Genomic DNA, 16,065 nt, shown 5'->3' with positions numbered 1-16,065 from the left:
AGCACATAAAACTGCATTAATTTATTAAACAATCCAGGAAACTAATCTGCATTATTGTTTAATAAAATTAAATGGCGCCACGTCGCTTGCACCGACCGACCCGACCACAAAATATAACGTGTGGCTATTAAACTGTGAATTGGGTCACCTCAAGCTTTCCGTGACGAATATTATAATTACTTTAGTTTTGTTCTCTACGTAAAATGCTTTGTTATAAGTTTAGTAAGCAATAATATAACAAAATAATGGTCCTTACTAAAAGTGAGGATGGATAATGGATATCCGTAGACTTCATGCACAAAACTTCTCGGCTAATTTTGATGAAACTTTTCTATGTTTTATGTAGTTTCTTTTCTTCTTCTTAGGGATTTTGGAAGAGTTAAGCAACAGAATAGAAATAATTAAAACAAAGCCAATCTTCTTCGGCTTCATAATGACCTGTTTACTGTGGATTATTGACAATACCTATCTGAATAACTTAAATTAAATATCCTTGCTTATTTTACGCTGCGCTATCTATTCCCAAACTGAGCATAACTTTTATAGCTACTATAAAAGCTTTGCTCATTTATTTTATTAGTATATTAAAACATACTTCAAGCTTTATTTGGAAATCATATCCAGATTTTCATGTCAATTTGTTTTATATGCGCGGGCATCAAACCCTAGATATCTACCGTAGTAGTCCATTTCTCAACCACTAACGCCAAATTAGTATTATACAAAATTCTTACTCATTCATACAATTGTTATGCGGGAATCGAACCCGCGACCTTTATCATAAACCGTTGCGCAAAGCCTAATAATACCAAGCCAATCAGAGCCATAGACTCAAACTAGTCTAGCACAGAACTCGTTTGCGAACTTGAGCGTGCATCTCGATCGATACTCGCCTCTATTTCGGTCGGATCGAAGGCAATTTGTTTCAATTTCGCTTGTAAGCTATTTACGTGTGAAGCTGCAGACGTCCGGTAGATGGAGTTAAACGAATTTAGACGACTGCACTGGTAATTGGTGAATGATATAATACCTACTTAATTAATTTAGTGGATTGGCACTTAGGCATTTATTCGTGGCTGTTTTGAACTGGCATGTATAGTTGACTGCACATCAGAGCGGTTTTTAGACCGCTTAATATTTTTTCTGCGCATATTCGGTTTTTCGGTTGGGCGCTTAAACGCGCGCTACATTTTGCGCTTCAAAAATCCAAACTTGCGTACATGGGCTTAGGGTCACAGTAGACACACTACTAGCATCGGCGTACGACGATTTTGCGATTATCCATACAGTATCGCGATGTCGCGACTTGATGCATTCGGTCGCTGTCGCTGCGTCGAGCTTCCGAAAAGTGACCCAATCGCTGCGTTTGGACTTTTTAAATGTGTGCTGTGTGTGAATCCGGAGTGTTCGCTCACATCGGTAACGGTGGATCAGTATCGGCAGTATAATAATTATTGGGATTCGAACCCATGAGCTGTTGCTTTCCGGGCGACTGTATTGACTAGGCTACGGACTCACCAGCAGTCAGCTAGCAAGCGATAGGTCAAGGGTTTTGTGCTCTAACTACACTCCATTTTAGCCTACAAAAACTAATTTCATTTCTAATGACTATAAAATTAGGTTTTAATTGTTATGAAAATAAACAGACCATTCAGTAATATCATAAATCTAACACGTGATACGTGACGTCATAGATTAATATTGCCATACAGTAGGTGTTAAAGGGCGTATCGCTTTTTGACAGCTCAGAAAAAATAGTAGTTCTCTTGATTTTTCTTCTTGTTTTTGTAAATTAATATAAACACATGGCATATGAAGTCATTCAGTAAACGCATTATAAACCTACCTTCACAGGGTAGATAATAACCTGATAATTACGGGGAAGTGGGGGGAGTTGGAGAACATAATGTTTCAGTCAAGAGGGGTTCAAATTAATCCTGCTTTTACCGTGGACACGGATGAAATTCGTTGTGCTAAAAGAAAGTGTAGTAGAAGCAAGGACTTTATGTCTTTATGTCCTTATGATATTCAACTAGGTAACTACATAGTTACATAATATTTATAAGTTTAGTGATAGTACAGGTTGGAAATTATTTGACATGTTAAAATAGAAATAGGTAGGTACTCGTACTACTAAAAGCAATGTATAGAAAAAATAAAAGAACATGTCTGGTTCTGAATCATCTTACTTCTTACTATATTACTAATATTATAAATGCGAAAGTTTGTGTGGATGTCTGGATGTCTGAATGTTTGTTACTCTTTCACGCAAAAGCTACTGAACGGATTTTGATGAAACTTTACAGTATTATTGTTTATAACCCAGAATAACATATAGGCTGTAATTTATGACGATCTGTGACAAACTAAATTTCACGCGGGTGAATCCGCGGGCAAAAGCTAGTCTTTCATAAATTGTCGTTTAGATTGATTCAAGTCTGCAATTCCTAGAGTAGCTTAAAACACACTAAGGTAAGCGGTAACGGCAGATCTGTTGCCTACACTGTCTTCTTTATGGAGCATGGTACAACAAAGCGACTCAAACAAAAAATTCTACACTAGAAAAAAACATCCAGATTTTTCTCCTGCATACTTACTAGTATTTCACTTTAGAAATCATATAAACCTTTTTTCTCCTTCGTCCTCAGGTCCCGGGCTGAAGGCCATGGCGATCCTCAACTGCCTGCTGGCCCGGCAGCTGTGCTTCGAAGACGCCTCCTGCTCCGCCATCCTCGAGATCATCCCGCGCGTCTGTGGATCCGAACTTGGTAAGTCTTCATCATCATCATCATTTCAGCCATAGGACGTCCACTGCTGAACATAGGCCTCCCCCAAAGATTTCCATGACGACCGGTCCTGCGCTTCCCGCATTCAGGTACTTCCCGCAACCTTCACCAGATTGTCGATCCTCTCGAGAAGAAGGAGCGGCCATCAGCTCTACGAGCTATGTACCCCGCCCACTGCCACTTGATTTTAGCATTCTATGGGCTATATCGGTCACTTTGCTATTCCTGCTGATCTCCTCATTTCTGATTCGATCACGCAGGGAAACACCGAGCATAACACGCTCCGTTGCCCTTCAGGTGACCTTGAGCCTTCTTATGAGGCTCATAGTAAACAACCCCTGGCACTAAGCTAAATATGCTTGTGTTACGCTTTACCATAATAGTTGAATGATGGGGTTCGTTCCTGCGTTCCTCAGATGCCGAGTCGGCCAATCCGACCCCTTCACCGTTCGGCTATCGTGGCAAGTTGTAACTTATAGTTTGGTAAGTTACCGAATGGGTCAACTTCGGTGGAGATTAAAACGGTTATAAGTTAGTTCACTTGGTCCGATAGAGATAGGGTAGCGATAGTGAAAGCTAAACCAACTGTTTAGATTCTATCGATAATATCAATACCACAAAAAGGTACAGCACTCGTTGTGGATATTTACAGCTGTAAGATTACATGCCTATTTCTATGTGTTGTTAATGTTTTAACATCTCAAAATCTCTCCTCAAATAGTTTGCAAGATTTCGGTACCATATCCGTTCTTGATCGCCTAAAATGCACTTATTCTTTTGTTTGTCAGTATTGTGTGGTGTGAAATACATCTATCTTTATCAACGCAATCTATATTAAATCATCTTCATCAATACTGTGGAGTACCACAAGGCTGTATCTTGGGTCCACTTCTATTCCCACTCTATTCAAGAACAGCTTTAAGAATCTAGCCAAAAATACTTATCACACAGTGTGACACAGAGTAAAAACTACAAACTGTATTATGACTGTATTATGGCTATGGCTTTTGCCCCATAAAAGTACTGCAGCACATACATCAGTGGACTTTTCGCAAACATTAACCACACTCTTTGGCGCTGCCTCATACATATTTACGTATATAATAAGGGTGACGAGCTCGCATACATCACTGATTATTTGATGACGTTTTCACTTACTGTAAGATCCTCTGATGTTTTATTCCCTCTCTGAGAACGTTGCTGTGGCGGGGTCAGAACGAATGACCGCCGGTCACACCGACATGTAATTTGACCTTACGTTATATGAAAATTAAGGCTGATTTATCATATACAAATGAGCTCGTGAATTTATGAAATGTTATCAAATTAACAGCAAATTTTAGATATCTCTCTAGTTTTAAGACCTATTTACTCAAAATTTCGAACCTAAAAAATCAATTGAATTTGACTATTTATGCTGGCCGCCACCAACCGTCTATTATCGAAATCATTAGGGGTAGCGTTCAGCAGTGGACGTCCTATGGCTTAAATCATGATGATGATATGATATTCTTTGTTATCTCCGACGTCGATCATTACTTACTTATTCAGTAATTTTAATTAAGTAAAAGGGGATGAAATGCAATTTTTGGACTTCGGTGTGAACATCATCTCTTTATTTTCGCTTACATACGGTGCATATCATGGTTAGATCACAATACAAGTTGAAACAGTAATAGCCTAAACATATGTATACAGGGTGGAATTTTGTAATGCCACCTAGAGGGAAAGTACTCTTAATACTGTAGATAGAAAATTTTACTGAAAGAAAACATTCCTTTATTTTTGAAAAGAAAGAGAACTGCATTCAAAGATTTTTGAATTTTTTTCGAAAATTCACTACTATACTATACAATTTTCTGTACATAATTAAAATAACTTCAGATTTTATGGTTTTCGTTTCATTTGATTTATCAAGTTTGTTAGAAAGATTTCATCCATATACTTAACCCTAACGATCGATGCAATAAAAATACAGGATGTAATTTTTAACAAATTTTAGTGGTTCGATTCCCGGGTGTGGCAAACAAATTTTTTGAAATCTTTGAATGCAGTTCTATTTCTTTTAAAAAATAAAGGAATGTTTCCTTTGAGTAAAATTTTCTATCTACAGTATTAAGAGTACTTTCCCTCCAGGTGGCATTAGAAAATTCCACCCTGTATGCTTTAGAATGAATAGATAGGTAGGTAGATTTTTCATCCTATTTTATCAGTCATTCTTAATAAACAGTAGGTCTTCACAGTTGAATCCCCATCCGGGCCTTATACCTTGTAATTCAAGTTTGCTAGTAATTCTTAGGATAGACACCAGTTTCATAGATCTGATCGGTCACAATATGATCTTTTCGAAATGCGATTAGGCCCTAAAGTAGAGAATAATGATAGAACGTCAATAGAATGAGGACTTAAAGCCGGTGGTAGTCCAGCAAACGTTAGCCTAAGACCACAACTTTTGCCACTTTTTGGTCTCCTTATTTTCTGACTAGTTATATTGACATTAGATGACTTTGAAATCCTTCAGATAGGAGCCTCATTATCTTCTAGTTGTCTTGATTCATCTAAGAAAATGAGGCTACCCTCTCTCCCTACATTGCCAAACTGTATACTCATTCATAATGATGTCCCTGACAAAAGAAACCTTTGGTTTCGCTCCTCGGTTCGTGGGTAGTTACACAAACTTCGCATAGTAATGAGAGTTTAAAAGTTACAGGATAAACTGGGTTTGCACTGATTGTGTTTTGCAATCCGACTTCAAAGTTGTTTAAAGGTTATAATAATATTTACTGTGAATAGTAAGGCTGTGTATTTTGATGTTGCGTTTCCATAAATTGTTTAGTACAAAATCCTGCTTGTATCTTTTGTCTGAATTTATAAATAAAAACTATAGCCTAGTATTACCTAGTGCAACAATTTCTGGGCAAATAAATAATATTCTAGCCAAGGGAGAGTTCTCATTTGTATATAGGTATGCTTTGGAACTTCAACATAATTATAGTCCAGTCAATGAATGCCTTAACGACGGTGTAGAGAGAAATCCGTGGAACACAATTTCTGACCTCGGGACTTTATTTAGCCTAGTTAGGTGGTGAACATAGCAAAAGTCCCCGCCCTTAGCCCTTGAGCCGGCAGGGAGAGGGGGGTTTAAAGGTACCATTTTTCGGTTTTTCGCTTAATCCTCGGAAACTATGCGTCCTAGTGACATGACTACTATGAACCAAAAAAAGCTTATTCAATTTGCTACAGGCGAGACCGTCAAGTTTTTCTATATCTTGTATAGTTTTTGCGGCATTTGCTCTAGAAGGTCTGTAAAATTGGAAATTTAATTTTTGTCTTACATGTTCCTATCAGGAGAAAATCGACTAAATCAACATTGAGCAAACACTATAGACATGCGGGAGCATGTTAAGCTTAGTTCCAGGGAGGGGACTGCACCGTGCGTATATTTATACGAATCCATTGGAGCCACTTCTGACTCCTCATCATTCAAAAACTACTGTGCATTAACTCTTCAAATTTGGCTCATGTATTGAGACTTGCAAGATATACATCAGCTTCAAATTTCATAAATATACCTCAAACGGTTATTTAGGTATTGACGTTCAAAAATCGACATTTAGAACACTAAAATCTATCTATCACCTGTGAAATGTTAAAATTTACTGGTTTTTTATTTGTTCCTTTGTATTTACAGAACTACCTTTCTGGATGCCAAATTTGAACCTTCGAGGTCATCTGGAAGTGGTTAGAATTTGGTATATAGGTCAGACATGTAGATTTTTGGACGTCAATACCTAAAGAACCGTTTGAGGCATATTTATGAAATTTGAAGCTGATGTTTATCTTACAAGTCTCAACACATGAGCCAAAGAAGAACGGTCACGCCCCATACAAAAAAAACCCAGACCCGACAGAAACGAGACATACCTCAGTTTTTTTATCATGTCATAATTAGTTAAATTATATATTTTTTATATTCGAAATCTATGTATAACACCAAAATATTACCCTTTGTTTTTGTTCAGGCGTTATACAAAAACTAATACAAAATGCCTATTTATCACCAAAATTGGTAAATGTATGTACTTAAATGTCTATTACAGCTGCTATGGAATGTATCTAGGTGACCTGGAGATACAGCCGGATTATACAGGGTGGTTATACATATGGAACGATAAGTGATCTCACTCGATTATTTCTAAACTATACAAGATATCGAAAAACTAGTTACTGATTCTGAAAGTGCTTCACGAGCTCTTTCAAATGGTACCAATAATAGGTTACAGATTATGGAAGCTTGTAACATTGAATTTTTGGATTTTGTAACTTCTCGTTTCCACCCTTTATAATCCAGGCTGTATCTCCAGGTCACCTAGATACATTCCATAGCAGCTGTAATAGACATTTAGGTACATACATTTAACAATTTTGGTGATAAATAGGCATTTTGTATTAGTTTTTGTATAACGCCTGAACAAAAACAAAGGGTAATATTTTGGTGTTATACATAGATTTCGAATATAAAAAATATATAATTTAACTAATTAGGACATGACAAAAAAACTGAGGTATGTCTCGTTTCTGTCGGGCCTGGGTCACAGATGACCGTTCTTCTTTGAAGTGTTAATGCACAGTAGTTTTTGAGTGATGAAGAATCAATAGTAGCTCAAAGTGGTTCGTCTAAATATACGCACGGTGCAGTCCCCTAGCTGGAACTAGGCTTAACATGCTCCCGCATGTCTAGAATGATTGCTCAATGTTGATTTAGTCGATTTTCTCCTGATGGGAACATGTAAGACAAAAATAAAATTTCCAATTTTACAAACCTTCTAGAGCAGATGCCGCGAAAACTATACAATTTATCAAAAAAGTTGACTATCTCACCTGTAGCAAATTGAATATGCTTTTTTTGGTTCATAGTAGTCATGTCACTAGGACGCATAGTTTCCGAGGATTAAGCGAAAAACCGAAAAGTGGCACCTTTAAACCCCCCTCTCCCCGCCGGCTCAAGGGCTAAGGACGGGGACTTTTGCTATGTTCACCTCCTAACTAGTCTAAATAAAGTCTTGAAGTCAGAAATTGTGTTCTACAGTTTTCCATCTATAATGCTTTATTGACTGGACTAATAAGCCAGTTCTAAACATGACTCACTTTTTTGAAAGTACAAAAAAGTGAGTCACTTTTTCTAGCCGAAGCACAAACCTTTATTAGATTAATAAAGCCTAGATGTACTTATAGTAAGCGGAAGAAAATTGAGGCAAAAAAAAACTAGCCTACTGACTTAGTTTTTCCCATACAATTTGACATTGGATGACTTATGATTTTTGCCTCACTTTAGACGAAGGGATAAAGAATGTTATTAATTGAAGTCCAGAGCTACAATTTCAATATAATGTACATAAAATTGAGTGCTTAATTTGCCTCGGAATTCGACCTAAAAGTCAGACCTCTACTTTTATGTGGTTTAGCCACAATATGACTGATTCATGTGAAAATAACCCAATAGACGAACTGATCGCTGTGACCCGCTTCGCCATTGTTCGCAGGCTCGCCCCACATCCATTGTTGGCTGCCACTCGTGCTGTTATTAATATTTTGATGTATTGTTCTTGAAGAAAAACCAGGGGGAGCTTTTGGGTGCTGTAGGATGGGAGAAAAACGCCGGGAAATTATCAATGGGTAGGGAAAGCTTAGGCTGAGTTGTACCATCTTACTTGACTTTAACAAACGTCAAAAATCTGTCAAACTCCATACAAAATAGTGTGATGTTTCAACATAAACCGTCTTATTACATAAGACTTAAAATAATACCTAATTACAGTCTAAAATTTCCACTCAATATGAACCCAATAAATGGAACCTGAGTCTCTTGCACATTTGAAAACAGAACCCAACCTAAAAAAACTCGTTTCTGCATTGTCCAGGTTATTTCTTGAATGTGCTCATAGTATACAAGTATTATGTATAAATGTACGAGTATATCAAGGTTACGTGAAGAGCATAAAAGGGTACAAACACATTGGTCTGTAAGGTCAAGGTGTCGACGTACCCTGTAATATCTCAAAAAGAAAATTCTTTGCAGTATAAATAATTTACTTATGTAAATGAAATCAAATGAAAATTTAGGATAATCTGGATTAAAAACAATTGAATTTAAATATGAAAGTGTAGTTCAAGTTTTTGGAATTTATTGTTATTCTTTCAGAGACGCGTTGTGATTGAATTATGAATTTTCAAGTACATTTTAGTTTCAAATATTTGCTATGAAAAGTTTTTTATAAAGATTTTAAAATGTAAATAAATAGTGGCTGTTGCCTGTGCATGTTTTTTTTATACTGAAGTAACTAGTAGATATTGCTTTCACTCAAAAGCCATAAGAGCAAGAGCAAACCCATGCTCCACGCCAGACCATTAAATTGCCATAAATTGAAGACAGAAACTCTAAGGTCATACCATAAATCCAAACAAGTAACAATAATAGTCTCTATTAACTTAAGAGTTGTTTCAAACTGAACTATTATGTTGATTTTTGAGTCCCTGAACTACATTTGGGAAGCAATTGATTGTTAACTTTGTAGTTTGTAGTGGGACTCTGGGAGGGCGTGAATTGGAATTGATATTAAGGGAGGACATTGTCATTTAAAGTTCTGAAATGGAGGCCGCGTACCGGAAAACGCAGCGTGGGACATCCACCGACAAGGTGGACCGACGATATCATAAGGGTAGCAGGGAAGCGCAGGCCGCTACCAATCGATCAACATGGAAAGCATTTGGGGAAGCCCATGTTCAGCAGCGGATGTCCTATGGCTGAAATGATGATGATGATTGTCATTTAAATGCCGTTTAGGTATTTGTAAGTTAGTTTTCAAGGCTACTTTGATTTAAATTTGTAATTATAGGAAATATAAACCATTTGACATAGGGGTCCAACATCCTCCTAATATTCTACTAATGTTATGTTGAATGAAAGAAAGAAAGAAAAAGTATTTATTCGATGTTGGTCTCGAAGCGCTGGTAGGATAAAAAGATTATGAAACATGTAGAGGCTCCTTAAGAGCAAAATAGTCTACACAAATAAATAAATTTTGACTTTGACTTTATTTTGATCTATAAGTAAAATCCAATCAATTCACTTAAAACAATGCTTCAATGTCAACAATATTTAAGCAGCTAACAACCTAGATCCTACATTTTTTTGTAGAATCTGTAGGACAAATTATGCTGAATAACCTTATAATATGTATTGTCACGTCAAATATCCCCGCCTACCCGCAATCCCAGGGTCATCGCCTCGGCTTAGATTTAAAGATAAATTTGATGTGGAGAGCCTCTCATGCCTGAAGACTCTTCAAGATTTTTCTAAGAGACCCCTCAGAATATTAATTTAAGAAAGAGATCCGGGAAACGAGAATTTGATGCGAAAATGTTTTGAAGACATGTTACTAATTTTGGTGACCTTCGCGTTTTTGGGCAATGATAATTTTTTTGCAATATGAGGAATGTAAAATTGTATGTTTTTAGCTCTTCATTAATAAAAATAATCATTTTTTCTGTTTTCTTCACAGAGAAAAGAACTTTACACATTGTCTAATGTTTTTATTAGTTCGATCGTTTTAGCCAATTGACGTCCACTGGTGGACAAAGGCCTCTCCCAAAAATTTCCACAAGAGTTTTTATAAAGTAGCCTTAGCTGTGTCGTTGCAATTTTCTTTTTCTTTTATTTGTTAGTTTTGCGTGGTAAAGAGCAGGTATTTATCTAACACTTACTACTAAGTAATTATGTAGTAAGTACCTAGACTTACTACTTAACTACATCTTCAGTAGCGAAACGCTTTTTTACAATGACGATAAAATAATAAATGAAGTTTATAATTATGAAATTAAAAGCATTCATAATGACCTAGCTACTATGTCTATTATTCAGCCGCCAAAATAATGTTTTATTGCGAATATACTCCAACGTCGGCATATCTCTACACCGCAACCCGTTTACTCCCAAAAGCGAGCTAAACCCAAACCAGGTCAGACTCAATTCACCCTATTTGTTGGATGCATTCCCAGCATCCCAGACATTGATAAGTCGCTTTTAAAAAGGGGGATAATTAAGACAAATCGTTCAGGCACCCCGCCATTGTTTGCTTCGCGCGCTTTCTGAGATCGGCGGCCATTTTGGGAGCGTTGACAAAATGGCGCCGAGTCAAAGGCCAAGCTATTGTGTTTGAGGTTGTTGAAGAATTTACGTTCCTTTGCTGGTTTGGAGTATTTAATTCTTTAAAATAACCTACTTTACTAACTATTAAGACTAGCTAGTCTTTTTTTCACGTGGTTTTCCTGGTTGGATGGGGTTAAGTACAAAAGAAAAAGTACCTACACCTACTGTCTCTTATTTCTAGAATAAAAAGTGAACTTTGTCTATCAAACAACATTGGCTACCATTTAACGTGAAAACTGTTTTCCATCGACAGTAATTTTAATGATTAATCCAGAAGTTTTTTTAGAGCTTAATTCCTATAAATAGGTAGTCACTTAATAAAGGATAAGTAATGGGTCTTTCGTTTACAAATTGCATTGTTCTAAAATTCTAAATAATTGACTTCCTCATACCATTTCCTATAATATAATCAAAAGTCTAACAAATTCATAATTGTCACCACACCACATTATTATCCATTTTCAACTGAGCAGATTCGATACGAATCGAATAATTACTTCGATTCGTTCGAAATAAAAAATACATCGGAAAGAAAATTTTCCACATCATACCCTAACTTCTGACCACGGATTGTGTACTGTATTCCAGGGAAATATGGTTCAAAATGAATTATAGGGATTTGTCAATATAGACTGTACATGGCGATTGGCGACAGAATCGATAGCTCTTTGTAAAATTCATGTCACTTTCAACAGAAATAACTTTCAGAGTAGATATTATACAATACATCAATTTGAAAACAAAACAATTGGATACTCTTATTTGTTCACATACAACGCTTCGTTAGCGTCATGATTATTTAATTACCAATGTGTAACCCCAGGGGAGAATGCATTACAACAATTCATACATCATGGATGTAGTATATGAACAGTTAGTAGTTTTGTATCGAATTTTACTAATTACCGAATCAAACTAATTGCATAATGTAAAGCAGACTGATATTCAGTTTGGTTGTGAATTTTCACGGCATATAATAATGCCAACTCGTTTGTTTACAAAAAAAAAAAGATAGTTTTCATTGAAAAATTAAATTTATCAAGTTTCTTTACAAGTTTTACATGAACTACACGAATAAACCTCAGTTGCACAACCTTAACTTTAACCATAAAATATAACCCGTGTTTTATATGGAATTTGACAGTACATATTTAGAAGTTTTATAGTGAACAGTAGTTTTTGCGTGAAAGAGTAACAAACATCCAGACATCCATACAAACTTTCGCAATTAAAATATTAGTAGAAAGTAAGAAGGAGCAACCCAAGGTAACAGTTTTACACTAGGTTTTTTAGGCTTTGAACGAGTTTTAGGTATTTTCTTATCAAAACAAGCCTTAGATTAAAAAAAATAGATTCACCAAACCTCCGTGTTCCCGCGATTTTCTACGCATGATAAATGCCTGTAAGGCGGAGTTCACACTAGACAATGGAAGCCCAAGTCATGCCAAGAGAAAGGCTCATTGTCTCGGATCCTTTCATGGTGCGAAGACAGGGAGTGCAACATATAAAGCCAAACAATAAGTATTGGCTTTGCTTTCTGGGCCATGGAATTAACGCCATTTATGTGTAGAAGTTGTTTGTAAGTGCGTAAGTATGTTTACTCAAGGATTTTAGAGCCTCTGTAACTATGTACTTTAAATTAGGTATGTAAAATTAGCTTTTCTCACCGCGTGACCGCTACTCGTAAAGCTTGACCTCCAATAAAAACCCGATCAGTTTATGCCAAATGGATTAAAATTAATTAGAGATCGAAATTACTTAGATAGATATAGCCATATTAAAGCATAGAAGAATAAGTTGAAACATAAATAAATGGAAGTGGCTCGGATTAGCACGGAAAATCCTGCAAATTCAGCGCTGATTTTCAACATATTACTGTTTTTATAAATCAGTGTACTTATTCTTGTTCTTATATTATTTAATTAACCGATTATGCACTTTATCTCAATGTCTTTTACTTCAAAATAACAGTTCAAAGTCTAAAATAAATATCACCGCTTAATATTCCTCTTTAGTGATGACGCAAACAAAAAAATCATAAGAAAAATTATCGGAAAATGAGAAATGGGCCAATATTTCACGAGCTCAAAAGGGCAAGTGGCAAATTAGGGGAACCGTCGAAATTTTCGAGCATTAATGTCTATTGGACCCTCGTCACGTCATCACGAGTGTAATGAGACCGCGTTGTGCACTAAGCCTTACTTTCAGATTTGCCTTTGAGATTGGCGCTTTGGAATAGACATTTTTTACGCTTGTAAAATTGATTCGGACAATAAGGGTTAGGTCACTTGGCGCTCAGTTGAAGTGTTTCTGGAATTAGACAAGTATTTAGGAACTTCGAGGAACCATTTGACAAAATGGTTGAGAACTTGAGACTTAGAGTCTGCGCCGAAAAAAGGTTTTGGTTTGGTAATAATAATTCAATGTTTATAATATCTACCCTACAGTCTTTCGCCCGTATTCACAAACATTACTATGAGGTCTCACAGTGCGCGTGGACGCACAGGGTGACACACGAACCAATCACAGACCTCTATTCAACGCTGTGCGTTCGATTTGCTGCTTCACTTAAGCAAGCATTGTTTGTGAATGCAGGTGTTTAATGTTTACTGTTCGCATTTATAAGACAGGCACTGGAACATTACTCAGAAACGGTATAATTTTAAAAGATTCAAATTCAAATTCTTTATTGGTATAAAGGTTCTTAGATAATAGACATAGACCCACAACTATACTTTTAATACTGTTAAGAAGTTTTGTATTTCTAACTTCATTCAAGTTTCTGGCTTTTCAGAGGAGGATGAACGTAAAAAAAACTTTCTACGTATTATTTGTCAAATCAAACATTATAGACAGTTCTATTTCAAATCAATAATTCACAAGAAGAATATCTCTTCCCCCAAAATAGAATCAAATCCCTAACGCCCACGACAGTAGATAAAAAATAAGGCTGTGTGCATACTTATAAATTACTTAAGTAAATAAAAAAGTATTTAAGTATGTTTATATCCGTTTTCTAGTACCCATAGTACAAGCTTTGCTTAGTTTGGGACTAGAATCGTAGTGTAAAACGTCCAAGGATATTTATTAGGTAATTATTATATTTTATTAACTATTTTGAACTATGAAACAACTAGTTTCAAAGCCTTATGCCTCTTTTAAATGAAAGATGGTCGTGCTCTTGAAGTGGAGACCAGATAAACAGATGATGAAAACTACAAGTAATTTTTGTGTTACAAATTCTAAACGTTAAAAACGAAAGATTGTTTTCATTGGGCAAAGACCTACCTTAGATCCCTAGAGTAAAATTGAATAAGCCATGAATTTTAATCTGTTGTTAAAAAATAAAAAACAGTGTCTGAAAATCCTGCTTCCAAAAACATACAAAAAAAATCACTGAATTGAGCTACACATGCATGAGTTTAATACATAAAAACAAACCCCTCTAATATTATAACTATAAAATAGACTGTCGTACCCAGTCTACAGGATGTTAGGTAAATGGGTATATGAGCCGACACCAGCCCATATTAACGTGGGTTATAAATGGTATGGTGAAGTCAGAAAATTGATATCTTCATTTTAATTATTTTAATTTTCATACAAATCGGATTTTATAAAATTTATTTTGTATGCAAATTAAAAAAAATAAAATTATGATATCAAATTTCTGACTTCACCATACCATTTATGTGCCCATGTTAACATGGGTTAGTGTCGGCTCATATACCCATTTACCTAACACCCTGTATACTACGAGTACCTACACTAGTGTGAAACCGAGACCGCAAGGGAAATCATATTTTTAAATTGAAATTTATACATGCTTTCTTTGTATCAAGTTAAAACATAAAGCATACATGCTGCAAAGAGATTCATAAATATTCAGCAGCGTCCAGTCTCTAAATAAATAGTTAGTCTGGTACTGAGATTTTCTTGTTCAAGCTAAAGAACAGTCGACAGCATCTCAGTCTATACAATTGTGATGCAAAGTAGCACATTTTCTGAAATAACTATTTTTTTTAGAAAAATCTATTGTGCTGAATTTTTAGTGTTTTCATAAGGTACTGGTCAAAGTTATCATTACCATTTACAGGACAACCTATTTTAAGTTCGACTTCAGTTTCACCATCACAACTAATATTTGACCCTAGCAGGAGCCAAACCCGCGACTATTCCTGCTTATTCACCACCACTATCTTTAATTAGTTACAAAAATTCAACATGTTGATTTTTAAAATATAAAATTTCGACTGTCATTTCTCAACAGTGTGCAACCCGCCTAACAAATAGATTCGGTCACTCCCTAATGACTTCGCGGGAAAAAATCATCTAATTCGTGCGATACGCGGCCCCTCTTTTTGTGGGGGGTTTGGGAGGTCAGTTGTCATCTGTGGACCTCTAGCGGTGTTCGTTTTTGTGGACTCCTAATTTGGGGAGATTAATACATATCATTGTGACAGATATTTCTTGTTGGGAGACAGATGCCTATAAGTGTAGAGGTGTAGCAAGAAATCCCATGCAGTTTCATGGTGATTTGGTTTAATCAAAGACTTCCAATTAATATACAAGCTGTACTGAATAAAATATGTCACAGAAGTAAACATAGAAGTAAACTAATTTCTAATCATTTACATTGCGGGTCCAAGGACAATTTAACTTTCCCCCGGGACAAACTTGAACTTCACTGGTTGGGTTTTTATTGGCGGTCAAGCTGTACCTAGATGTTACCTGTCCTGGTTACATAGGAGTTGCACCGGTGGGAACGAGAGGTGGGAAAAGTCCCGTGAATTTGATGGACGTTCCAAGAAATATAAAAGACCTGGCAAATGTCCTGATTCCGACAATCTTTTTAACCGATTTTTTTTTATCCACAACGAGGAAGCTCTTGGAGGTGGAAGTGAGCTTCAATCAAAAAAAGATTAGCAAATCTTAGGTACCAGTATTCACCAAGACCCAGCTCAGCCAGCCCAGCATATTAAACTTCAAAATACCTTCCTTTGTTTGTAAGAGGTTGTTTCTTTTGGTCTTGTCATCATTGCATGCATTACTTGTCTTGTTTGTGTAAAG

General features: G+C 36.1%; 1 protein-coding gene across 1 annotated transcript in view; it reads left to right on the top strand.

Moving 5' to 3' along the window:
• The first annotated feature begins 1,379 nt into the window (after positions 1–1,379).
• The window catches only part of LOC135084037 (uncharacterized), a 69,391-nt gene continuing 54,705 nt past the window's right edge, over positions 1,380–16,065 (top strand). Inside the window, exons 1-2 of the mRNA XM_063978779.1 lie at positions 1,380–1,419; positions 2,649–2,768. Of these exons, the coding sequence (XP_063834849.1) occupies positions 1,380–1,419; positions 2,649–2,768 (160 nt within the window). The remainder of the gene's footprint in view (positions 1,420–2,648; positions 2,769–16,065) is intronic.

This window comes from Ostrinia nubilalis, chromosome 25, assembly GCF_963855985.1.
Source record: "Ostrinia nubilalis chromosome 25, ilOstNubi1.1, whole genome shotgun sequence".
In the NCBI taxonomy this organism is placed as follows: domain Eukaryota; kingdom Metazoa; phylum Arthropoda; class Insecta; order Lepidoptera; family Crambidae; genus Ostrinia; species Ostrinia nubilalis.
Note: the sequence above shows the minus strand (reverse complement) of the source record. Positions and strands in the feature narration are given on the sequence as shown.